This window comes from Ictidomys tridecemlineatus, chromosome 3, assembly GCF_052094955.1.
Source record: "Ictidomys tridecemlineatus isolate mIctTri1 chromosome 3, mIctTri1.hap1, whole genome shotgun sequence".
Taxonomy (NCBI): Eukaryota; Metazoa; Chordata; class Mammalia; order Rodentia; family Sciuridae; genus Ictidomys; species Ictidomys tridecemlineatus.
This window is the reverse complement of record NC_135479.1, coordinates 42,344,784-42,357,227: the sequence shown is the minus strand read 5'-3', so window position 1 is coordinate 42,357,227 and position 12,444 is coordinate 42,344,784. Positions and strand designations below refer to the sequence as shown.

Here is a 12,444-nt window from a genome sequence, read left to right as displayed (position 1 = left end):
TCAGGAGCCTTGTCTACCCTGATAACCCAGGCTGCCTATCTCTTCCACAGCAGCTGTGAGGCAAACAGGTTGACCTGGCAGGAAGGGAGGGAGGTAAGGGCCTGGATGATGGCGGGAAGAATTTGTAAAGGTAGGGGCTCCCAGGCTCCCTGGTGATCTAATTTTTCACCCTGAAACTACCTTCAGGGTTGTAACTGGAGACAGGAGAGGTTATGGCCCTTGTTTAGACACAGAGGGCCCCAACAACCCAGAGAACAGGAACTGGGAACTGCTGAGCAGACTTAGGGAAGTGTTGATAGGAAAGTTTTTCTTTTTCTTTTCCTTTTTTTCGATTAAATTCAGTGGTATTTTATCACTGACCTACATGTGCAGCCTTTTAAAAAATTATTATTAATTTATTTTCTATTTATTTGGGGGGTACCAGTGAACCCCTTTTTATTTTTTTAAATTTTGAGTTGCCCATGCTGGCCTTGAACTTGTGATCCTCCTGCCTCAATCTTCCAAGTTACTGGAATCACAGGCATGTGCCACCACATCTGCTTTTTCCTTTTTATTTTTTTGGGGTACATTATAGTTGTATATAATGGTGGGATTTGTTGTTACATATTCTTACATGCACACAATATAAAAATGTAATTTGGCCAATATCATTTCCATTTTCCTTCCTCTCCTCCCTCCCTTGAAAGTTTTCATTTCTAACATTTAATAGGTGTCTCAGCAGATACGCAAGGAACACACTACCATGTGCACCTGCACAGGTACCAGAGTGAGCACACATGCCCATTGTACAAGTACTACTGGGGGAGATGAGCAGGGAAAACCCATTGCAAACCCAAAAGGGAAGGTTCCAGCATTTGTTGAGCTCCTGCTATATATGAAACAGGTTCTATGTTAGAAATTTCCATCTTTACTATCTCATTTCTTTTTTTTTTTAAAGAGAGAGAGAGAGAATTTTAATATTTTTTTAGTTTTCGGTGGACACAGCATCTTTTTTTTTTAAATAGTAGGAAATTTCTTTTTTTTTTAAGAGACAGAGAGAGAGAGAATTTTTTAATATTTATTTTTAATTCTCGGTGGACACAACATCTTTGTATGTGGTGCTGAGGATCAAACCCGTGCCGCACGCATGTCAGGCGAGTGCGCTACTGCTTGAGCTACATCCCCAGCCCCTTTACTATCTCATTTTATCTTCACAATAATCATGGAAAATTTCAATCCAATTTTTCTGATGAGGAAGCCAAGGCTGCAAGATCAGGGCCCAGGGCCCAGGGCCACTCAGCAAGCAGCGGTGGAACCCAAACTGGCAAATCTGCACCTGTGCTTTTCTCCTTCTGGCTCTGAGTCCATCCGGGAGAGGTGGTCTGAAAAACAAGCAAGAACTCTAAGGCACAACCTCTGAACTGTGAAGGCAGTATCTCTGGTTCAAGCCAAGAATGGTCTGTAAATTCAGGATGGAGAAGCTCCATGAGGAGTTTACAAGCCAAAGTTGTCCAGGTAAAAGAGAGAGGATTGTTCCTGGCTTGTAGCTGGTCACCAGCAGCACTGGAAGAGGCTTAAAAGACATGGGGGAGGGCTGGGACTGGGGCTCAGTGGCAGAGTGCTTGCCTGGCATGTGTGAGGCACTGGGTTCAATCCTCAGCATCATATAAAAATAAACAAATAAAGGCATTCTGTCCACTTACAACTACCAAAAAAATTAAAATAATAATAATAATAAAAAGGACATGGGAGATCTGGGCACAGTGGTGCACACCTGTAAGGCCAGCATCTGAGGAGGCTGAGGCAGAAAGATCGAAAGTTCAAGGCCAACCTCAGCAATTTAGTGAGGCCCTAAGCAACTTTATGAGAACTATCCCAAAATAAAAAAGGCTGGAGGGCTGATATTGTGGCTCAATGGTAGAGTGCTTGCCTAGCATACATGAGACACTGGGTTCAATCCTCAGCACCACATAAATGTAAAATAAAAATATTGTGTTTACCTAAAACATAAATATAAAAAAATCATAAAAATTAAAAAGGCTGAAGATGTAGCTAAGTGGTAAAGCACCCCTAGGTTCTATTTCCAGTGCCAAAAAAATAATAAAATAAATAGGTCTGGGGTATAGCTTAGTAGAAGAACATCACTAGATTCAAACCTCAGTACCTGGCAGAGGTCAGGGGCAGTGGGGAGGGAGATGAACCAGGGCTGGGATAAACAGGCAACCCTCAACACTCATCTCTGACACCCCACCCCTAAATCCCAAGCCCCCATGTATCACAGGGAGAGTTAGAATTAGCAGTTTTCTAGGTCCCCCCCCCCCGCCCCCCGCAGGGCTGGGGATGGAACCGATCTATGATCTATGACCTTGCATGTATTAGGCAAGCACTTCACCTAAGCCACATCCCCAGCCCAAACCCAGAGCCTCCTGAATGCTAAACATGTGCTTGTTTCCATATTATGTTGACTCCTAGATCCACACCAGGCTCTTGCTTTGGATCCTGTATATCTAAAGCACAACAGGAGAGCAAGAACCCCCAGAGCTTCTCAAAGTCCTTGATGTTTGATATTGACTATGCCATGAATGAGACATTGAATAAGTAAAAGCATTAAATGATCTATTTTTTTTTTTTTTTTTGCTTTCCTGCAGTGATAGGGATCAAACCCAGGGCTTCAAACATGGTAGGCAAGTGTCCTACATCTGAGCTACATCACTCATGCTCTTTTTTTGTATGGTGCTAGGGATTGAAACCATGGCCTTGTGCATTACAAGGCAAACACTCTACCAACTGAGCAATATCCCCAGCCCTCTCATGCTCTTTTTATAAAAATCTTCTATTTATTCTATTCTAAATTTCCCAGGCTGACCTCAAAATTATAATTATCTTGCCTCAGTCTCTAAGTAGCTAGGATTGCAAGTGTGCACCACAGCTCCTACCTGGGCAAACTATAAAACTTAGTAAAGCAATCACAAGTTGCTTTATAATTATACTCTTATTTACAAGAGTAATTTTACTGGCAGAATCTATTTTTTCAGTGGGTATGTTATGAATTTCTATATATATGGGCGTTGTACACATACATATCTGTGTGTATGTTCTGCAGGTATGTATTTCTATGTATATTTAGGTGTGAGGTACTAGGGAGGCAGAGGAATGAAAGAACAGTCATCCTGGAAGACAGACCTGGGTGGGAAAGCATTCTAAGGTCCTGCTCTGGGCCATGATGGCTCCTGATATGCAGAAGGTGCTGGGCCCCACCCTGATAACATAATGTCTACTTATCAAGGTTCCCAGACTACCCCACCCAGGCAGACTGTCCTGCAGCTCACACCCTGATCAAAGCAGCCCCCACGCCCAGCTAGGGGCCGCAGCTATAGGATCTGACTTGTTGAGATATCTCTGTCCTTTACTTCCCAGATCCCTGGTTTCTACCCAGGCTCACCTTTAGACTTGGTCCCCAGGGACCAAGCAGAAGTCTAGGAATAGAGTGTGGAAAGAATTTTGGTCCTGATGCATGAAGCCTTCACTTCAGTAAAGGAGTCCAGGTATCTGAGGTCTCTGAGTAGTGGTAGCCTGGAAGGTGGGCTACAAGGAGGCAGAAGCAGACAAATAATTCTCACCAAGCTGAAGCATCTGGGTTGATGACAATTTCTTACCCAAATACTTCACACTTGATTCTTAAAACTTGGTGAACTATTCATCACTGAAGTTCAGAGAAGTGTGACTTGCCCCAGTTATACAGTTAGTGAATTAAAAAATAAAGAAGGGAAGTAAACCTGCACTATTTCATGTGTGCTAGGCTCTGGTCCGGAAGCCTGAGAATAGTGCTCATAGAATCCTGTATAAAGTAGATATTGATTGGGGGCTGGGGATGTGGCTCAAGCAGTAGCATGCTCGCCTGGCATTCGTGCAGCCTGGGTTCGATCCTCAGCACCACATACAAACAAAGATGTTAAAAAAAAAAAAAGTAGATATTGATTGATCTCATTTTACATTTGAGGAAACTGAGGCAGAGAGCACAAAGCTGTAAGCAATGAGTCAAAACTGTCATTCAAGGCCTGTCACCACTAAACCTGGGTTCCCTCTATGGTCCCAAGCTGTTTTTAAGAATATTCCATGGGGTCTGGCATGGTAACACATGCCTGTAATTCCAGTGACTCAGAATGAGACAGGAGGTAAAAGTTCAAAGCCAGCCTCTGCAACTTAGTAAGGCCCTAAGCAATTTAGTGAGAACCTGTCTCAAAATAAAAAATAAAAAAAGCTGGGGATGTGGCTCAGTGGTTAAGCAAGCCTGGGTTCAATTGTCAATACCAAAAGAAAAAAAAAAAACTGGGGGAGGGGGAGCTTTCAGGTTTTCAACAACAGCCCTCTCTATGGCATTTAATAGGTTCCTCTCAGGAGATGACATGGGAATTAACTTGCTTAAATTCATGTGGGCCAGCATTAGGGCTGTGTAAAGTGTTTTATCAGCAGCTGATTTCCTAGCCCTCACAACTGTTTGAACCAGGGATTATTATTATACCTATTTACAGATGAAAAGGAGGGTCCAAGAGAGAAAGTAACTTCTCTGAGAAAGCTACAGATTTGTCTTTATTCTCTCCTTATTGTAGTAGGCTCAGCTTGATGTTAGCCATCAGATATGAACATTTACTTAATTTAGTAGTGAGTGTGTGGTAGAAATACCACACACTCACTAATAAATATTGATGAATAAACCAGCTCTCATGATTATTGACTTATACAAATAGGGCTGGGGTGTAGCTCAGTGGTAAAGCACTTGTCTAGTATATTCAAAGCCCTGGGTTCAATCCCCAGCACTGAAATTAAAAAAAAAAAAAAATCACATAATGGAGGGATTTATTTATTTTATTTATTTGCAGTACTTGGGATTGAACCCAAGGATGCTCTGCCAACGAGCTACATCCTCAGTTTTTTGTTTTTTACATAGGGTCTCGCTAAGTTGCTGAGGCTGGCCTCAAACTTGTGATCCTTCTGCCTCAGCCTCCCCAGTAGCTAGAATTACAGGTACCACCATGTGATAATGGGGATATAAATAGAAAGACCAGGAAGAGTTCCATGAAGTAACACAGATATGAAGAAGGAACAGAAGTTAACTGGACAAGAATGGAGGGAAAATTATGCTAAGCAAAGGGTAGAACATATGTCAATTAAATGGCAGAAGGAAACAGAATGCCTTCAAAGAACCTAAAGAAAGTTGAATATCTCTTCCTACTCCCCATCTTGATCTATTTTACCCTGTAGAGGAGAGGGAGCTTCTTCAGAATGAGAGTCTCAATAGTAGAAGCCCTACTTTGAAGAGCTTCTACCCCAGAATTCTCCCAGAAACCCAGAATTGTAGAGGCAGAGAACCAAACAGCATTGGGCTCTCATTTTAAGTGCCTTGAACTCTGGAAAATGGGCCTCCAGCCACCATTTTATTTTATGGCATTAGGGACTGAACTCTGGGGCGCTCTACCACTGAAGTACATCCCATACCACCACCACCACCACCACCACCACCACCACCGCCTTTTTTTTTTTTTTAAGATAATGTCTCCTGTAATTTGTTTTGTGAGGCCTCAAATTTAAGATCCTCATGCCTCAGTCTCCCAAATAGCTAAGGTTATAGGTATACACCACTGTGCCAGCTTCCCAGTCACTCTTACACTGGCTGCCACAAGACTTGGGGATTCAGCAGCACCCTTCTATCAGGAAATCTTGCCAGGGTAATAATAGGCAAGAAATCTTTCTGCCCTTTCTGGCCACCTTGGGCTCAGCATAAATAAAGGCAGGGGCTGGGAATGGAAATTTGGCCTGAGAGTCTTGTAAGCTTGCTCCTAAATTTCACACAGATCCAGCTGCTGGGACCCTCCCTGACCTATAGAAATTCAATTTTTTTTTTTTTAATATTTATTATTTAGTTCTCGGCAGACACAACATCTTTGTTGGTATGTGGTGCTGAGGATCGAACCCGGGCCGCATGCATGCCAGGCGAGCGCGCTACCGCTTGAGCCACATCCCCAGCCCTAGAAATTCAATTTTTATTCCCCACCCTCACCCAAAACAAACCCTTCCACCTGGGTTTTGATTAATAACCCAGCCCTGAAGGATGGGGAAAGGCTGCTCTTTCCACTCCCTAGCTCAGCAGACAGATGACCAGCTCCATGAGAGTAGGGTGAAAAGTTTAGTAAAATCCTTAAAAGAATGATGGTTAGAAGGAGGTAGAATGATTCCATCCCCACCACATTAAAAAAAAAAAAAAAAAAAAAGCCTAGGACTGAGAATGTGTGGTACAGTGATCCTTGCTCTATGAAGCCCAGCAAGGGAAGGGTTAAGAGGCTAGGCTTTCTAGAACCCAGGAAAAGTGCCCCACCCAGGGGAGGGGCTGGTGGGTTATAAGGCAAGCAGCTTGAGTGCAGTGCAGTGGAAGAGCCAAGGCCTCCTTACATCCAAAGGCCTCCCCCGGTGTGCAGTTTCAGCTCCAGGTAAGAGCTCCTTTCTGGCTTAGCCTGTCTTCCTGTTAGTCTGACCAGAGGAAACCTACTTCATTATGTTATCTCTGCATTATTCTGGTCCTGGGTCCCTGGGATCCCAACAGACCCTACTTTGTGGGGGCTTCCTCAGGCCTGTCCCCTTCCCCTAAGCTACTTGGGCTATGGATTATCAACTCCCCACTTGGTCCTTCCTCCCACACCACTGTCTTCTCAGTTCTGGGAAGGAACTGAGAAACAGAGAGGAGAAAGTTGTGGAATGTCCAGTTCTTACCTTTCCTGCCCTGTCCCCAGCCCCTAGCTCTCCCTGCCCACTGTGCTCTCCAAGCCTGCTTCCTGAGCCTCCGGTAGGGCCCTGGCTGGGATATCATCATATACTGTAAGTTTGTGATGAGACACTACAGTATAGATGATGTACTAGTCCGGGTACCCCCAGCTTTGGATCCTAATGAAGAAAGCAGGGGAGATGCTGCAAGCCCAAGGGCTCACCGCTCAAACTGCTGACTGCTGGGGCACTTGGGAATGGCGAGGAAACCGTTACCATTACTGAGTTTAGTAATGGTAACGGTTCTCTTGCTGCTCCCCAAAACGGCCAGGAAGAGTGCTGAGGACCCTGGAGCAGCCTCCTAGAAGAGAGAGAGACTCCAGCTCCAACAGGAGTCAGTGGGTGAGGGAATGGGTGTTTTCTCTTCCCTTTTCTGAAGAAATAAAGATGAGAACCAGAACAATTGTCTTTTAATTTTATTAGTATCCCAAGAATGGGCAGAGGAATGGGGTGGAAAGGATCAGGAACTTGGGGGAGCAAGTGGGTGGCACTATCTTACTCGGGAAACTCAGGTCTTTAGAAGATTTCAAGGTGGACTGGAGTTGTGGCTCAGTGGTAGAGCGCTTGCCTAGCACATGGAAGGCACTGGGATCAATATAAAGTTAAAAAAGATTCGAGGTGCAGGAACTAAGGAGAAGACAAAAATGTCTTCCCTGCTAAGAACTGGCAACTTAGGACAATACTCTAGGCACAACGCCTTGAGAGGAGGGTGGCACTACCCCTACCAAGAGGTCAGTTTCTAAGACCAACATAGCTATTAACCTAGGAAAACTAACTAACTGGGAAGTGAGCCAAGACAGGTTCCTTTCTCCAATAGGAGACATAGCTGGGCAGGAATTGTGCAGGACTCAGCAAAGTGGAACCAGCCAGTGTCCATGCCACTCATTAGGCCCTGGAGGTCCCCTCAGCAGGGACAGTTCTGGTCAATGACTTCTGCTAGAGTGGGATGCCCTGGGAAGGGCAGTAGGGGTTGTCACTTGAGTAGCTTCACAGAAAGGCGTATCTGAATGTCACAGAAGAAGATGTCCATTAGGTCGCGGCCCACCTCCTGGGCAATCTGGGAGATAAGATGGCCCTTCTCACCAATCAGGATCCTCTGAGAGTGGGTAAAAGAGAGGGACATGGTCTGCTTTCAGGGCTCCACGTTGGGGGGAAGAACCCCTGCCCAACATAGCCTTTGTCCCTCCCATGAGTAGGTTCACTTACCATATGAGATTCTTTGGGTACCAGAAGGTTCTGATGGATTATCAGCTCCCCACTTGGTCCTTCCTCCCACACCACTGTCTTCTGTACAGGGAAATATGACTAATCAGATAGGTCCATCTCTGCTTCCTGGCACCCAGCTGTTGTGTTCTGAATATGCCTGGTGCCCCCAGATCCTTTCACTCTGCTCGCACCTGCTGCACATTGTAGGGCACCTCCTGGGGGAGGTATTCTAGGAGTTTCTCTCGGATTTTGTTGGTACAGATCTCTTCAGGTGTCTGGCTAGTGAGGACTCCACTGTGGAACTCCCAGGGTCCTGGTTGGGCCTGTGCCAAGAGGTATTGCTGTGGGCACAAAGGAATATGTGGCATCTTAACTCCAACACATTCTTGCTCCTAGGAAAATCTGAGACCTATCTTGACACAATAGAAACCAAGGGCCACCAGGCACAGTGGCACATACCTATAAACCCAGCAGCTCAGGAGGCTAAGGCAGGAGGATAGTGAGTTCAAAGGTAGCCTCAGCAACTGTGAGGTGCTAAGCAACTCAGTGAGACTTTGTCTCTAAATAAAATACAAAATAGGGCTGGGATGTGGCTTAGTGGTTGAGTGCCTAAGTTCAATCACTGGAACCTGCCCCCCCCACCAAAAAAAAAAAAAAAAAAAAAGAAAGAAAAAAATCAAGGGCCAAGGCCAACTGACCTTTAGTGTCTTCACATCCTCTTGGCTTAGAGCTGACAACATGAAGATCTCCTGGAAGTTGGGCCAGCCAATCTTTCGAGCATTTTTCTCAGACTGTGTGTTTAAGTCCTTGGCTGCTGGTCTAGGACAATGGGTGTCGGGACATGGGCGGAAGGCCTGTCTTATATTAAGCTTCTTTCCGTTAACCACACCTTCAGTGAGAGCTGCTGTGAGCTCCAGGAGAATTGATTTCTGCTTCAGGCAATCTACCTGGATATGGAGGAATAAACAAAGTGTGTGGTCCCGCTGACCACAGCTCTTTGAGAGAAGATCCCTTTCTCAGGTGGGCAGTGCCTACCTTGTTCAAGACAAGAATGCTGGGGACCTGAGAGAACTGGGTCAAGCACTGGAGCACCTGAGGGCTGAGCTGATTTCGAGTCCACTTGTCTGACACATCCACAAGAACTAAAACTGGAAGATGGCAGGAGACAGAAAAATTAGTATGTGGCCACTCTTTTTCCTGTCCTCATAAATACTTCCATGCTATGGGCTCTGGCAAGTCTCCAACCCCCAAACTACCAGGGATGAAAGGCCATGACCCCTGTAAATTTATATTCCCATACTGAGCCTAACCAAGGTCAGCAGATTCCATGCTCTTCCACGGATCTTCCAACAAAGAGAGCTCCAGATGGTGCCTGGGGGACAGACATGTGAGGAAAGGTCTCATGACAGATGCATTTTTTTTGGGGGGGGGCATCATTAGGGATTGAACTCAGGGGTACTCAATCACTGGGCCACATCCCAAGACTTATTTTCATTCTCTTTTTTGTATTTTATTTAGAGATAGAGTCTGAGTTGTTTAGCACCTTGCCATTGTTGAGGCTGGTTTTGAACTCTTGATCCTCCTGTCTCAGCCTCCCAAGCCGCAGGGATTATAGGCATGTGCCACCATGCCCAGCATGACTGATGCATTCTTGATGAAGAATGGGGTGTGGTAAGAGGATTTTCTAGCCCCTATGATGGAATCTCCCCACCAATTTTCTATACCTTCCCCTCTACCACCACCACTTTCACAGCCACTACCTCTTCTGTTTAACAGGACTGATGATTCCAGGTGTGTCAAGTAGAATCTAGAATCAGAAAAGAAAGATATACAGACCCCAGAAGAAAAGACTAGGGAATAAGAGACAGGCTGTCTTTAATGTTAGTAGCCTGTCCTCCCTTCTTAGCCAAACTTTTAATGACTTTAGGGTTTGTTTTGTTTTTGTTTTGGCACTGGGGATTGAACCCAGAGGTTCTCCATCACTGAGTAACATTTTTAGCCTTTTAAAATTATTTTTTAACTTTGAGGCCAGGTCTCATTAAGTTGCTGAGGTTGGCCTCAAATTTGTGATCCTCCTACCTCAATCTCCTGAGTCACTGGGATTATAGGCATATACCATTGCACTCAGCCTGACTTTATTACCATTTAGCAATGCTTTAATTCTAGATGAGATCCGAGAGGAAGATGGTGAATCAATGTAAGATTGCAGGGCAGTAAAGAAGGAATGATAACTTCAAACTAGATGGCAAAGAAGAAAAAGTAGAGAGAACTGCATTGAACTTCAAGGAAGAGGAGACTTCCTTCCCTCAGACAAGTGACACTAAGTTTCATTTTCTTAAAGTCTAATGGTAGGGGAGACTTTCTTGGCTTTAGCCTCTGTTCTGTTTCCAGAACTCCCTTTGCAGGTACCTACCACCTGAGATTCCTTCTCTGTGATGACCCCCAGAGCCTGGCAACGTGTAGTGTGCACCTTCTTGGAGACAGGGAACACCTGTCAGGAACAAAGAAGTTCCAATGAGATACTAGATCCTTCTAGGACCATCCATGAAGGCAAAACAAGAAGAGATTAAAAAAAAAAAAAGTGGGTGCAGTATATGTGGATCAAAATGAAACATACATTTCGGCCTAGCAGTTGGTTAGAAAGCGTTGACTTCCCTGCATTGGGAGCTCCCAGGAGGACCACTCGTAGCACTCGGGGATTCTCAGGCATGTCAGGGGGTTGAACCAAGAGGAGATTCTGCTCATCTGTGTTTAAGTGGGGAAAAAAGTGAGATATAGTGCAATCCGGACTCTCTGTTAGCTACTCAGCCCTTTCCATCCACAAAAGAAATAAGATTAAGGGGCTGGGGTTGTGGCTCAGTGGTACAGTGCTTGCTTAGCACATGTGCAGCACTGGAATCATGACAGGTTCAATCCTCAGCACCACATACATGTAAATAAATAAAGGTATTGTGTTCATCTACAACTAAAAAAAAAATTTTTTTTTAAAGATATAAGATTAATGAACCAGGCTGATGCCACCTAGACTTGACTGTGAGACTTTGATTGGTCTTTAATTTGTTCTTGTTTTCTAATCTAAGCCCCTTAAGTTTTCTCATATGTAAAATGGAGCTGACATTATGGTACCTACTTATAACTTTCTTTTGACAACTGGCAATTGTGCAAAACCACTTAGTATAATATATAGCAATTAACAGATACTCAATTACTGCGTGTAATTAAACTGTGTAGCTGTGTCTAGAAAACATGCATCCGTTATAGCTAAGTGCAAGCACAGTGTTCCTATAGTCCCAGATACTCAGAAGAATGAGGTGGGATAACTACCTGAGCCTAAGAGTTGGAGACCAGCCTGGGTAACAGGGAGACCCTGTTTAAAAAAAAAAAGAAAAGAAATAAAGAAGGTGGTACAGCTTGATTAGACAAGACTAAAAATTTCTCTCCAGCTCTGACATATAATCCTAATAAAGGCACTATGAAAGCTCTGCAAACTTTGTCTTTCCTTATTACTCTGTAATGCAATTAACAGTTTATGTCCAGCATCCCTACCAGACTCTAGTCTATGCCACTAGAAGAATAAAGTGTGCTATTTCCCAGATGTAACTCAGTGTCTTTACACTGTAGATGGGGGTCAAGTAGAAGGAGCTGGACATACATTTATTGGATCAAATTTGCTTGCTACATGGAGGCAGGGAGGCACAACTCTGCCTTGCCTCCTGCTCTTTTACCCTTGCTGGTTACGACCAGATCTGGTCCCCTACCCAAAAGTTATAACTTTCATGGTCTCAAATTCTTTTTTTTTTTTGGTACCCGGGATTGAACCCAGGGGTGCTTAACCACAGAGCCACATCCCCAGACCCCTTTTTATTTTTATTTTGAGGCAGGGTCTCGCTAAATTCCTTAGGGCTTAGCTAAGTTGCAGAGACTGCCTTTGAACTTGCAATCCTCCTGCCTCAACCTACTGAGTTGCTGAGATTACAGGCATGGGCCATCACTCCCTGCTCAAATTCATTTTTTATAAAACCGGGCCAAAGACGATATCCCCAGAGAGTCTTTCCGACACGAAACTTTCAGTGCCAAAGCCAAGACAATCCCAGGAAAACCTATCTAATTCCTTTACCTCTATACATGGACACCGCCGGAGCACAAGAAGTCAGCGAATTCTCGGGCTGAGAGACTCCAACGAAGTGGTCCATAGCTGAGCCCTGGCCATAATGGCGAGAGGCTGAGGCCAGGCGGGGATTAGAGAAAGTGGCAGTCCCCACACTGGACACGCACCTCCTTTGACAGCCTAAAAGTGAACGAAACGGGGCCACCCATTCCCTCACCGCGTGGGGACCCAGCTGCCAGGCTTTCAAACCCGCGCGAACAAGCTCAACCCCACACCTGCCAGGGGCAGCCATTGCCATCGCAATGCACTCCGGGAACCGACCAGGGCGCTCCTAC

The 12,444-nt window shown here is 44.9% G+C and overlaps 1 protein-coding gene across 4 annotated transcripts; it reads right to left on the bottom strand.

The window, feature by feature from the left end:
• Window positions 1–1,043: 1,043 nt before the first annotated feature.
• Eral1 (Era like 12S mitochondrial rRNA chaperone 1) lies at window positions 1,044–12,444 on the bottom strand. 4 transcript variants are annotated; one of them, XR_001229846.4, is made up of 11 exons: window positions 12,119–12,443; window positions 10,619–10,746; window positions 10,415–10,492; window positions 9,762–9,808; window positions 9,312–9,373; window positions 9,037–9,149; window positions 8,700–8,948; window positions 8,193–8,342; window positions 8,002–8,082; window positions 3,422–3,564; window positions 1,044–1,361 (listed from the first exon to the last, which is right to left on the bottom strand). XR_001229846.4 is itself a non-coding variant. In XM_005327839.5 (10 exons), exons 1-10 carry the CDS (start codon window positions 12,405–12,407, stop codon window positions 7,769–7,771), a joined length of 1,320 nt encoding a protein of 439 aa, XP_005327896.3. In that variant the 5' UTR covers window positions 12,408–12,442; the 3' UTR covers window positions 7,199–7,768. The 4 variants fall into 4 exon arrangements, 2 of the variants coding, with proteins under 2 accessions (XP_005327896.3, XP_040125132.2); XR_005726453.2 differs by lacking the exon at window positions 8,193–8,342 and having other exon boundaries at window positions 12,119–12,444; XM_005327839.5 differs by lacking the exons at window positions 1,044–1,361; window positions 3,422–3,564 and adding an exon at window positions 7,199–7,891 and having other exon boundaries at window positions 12,119–12,442.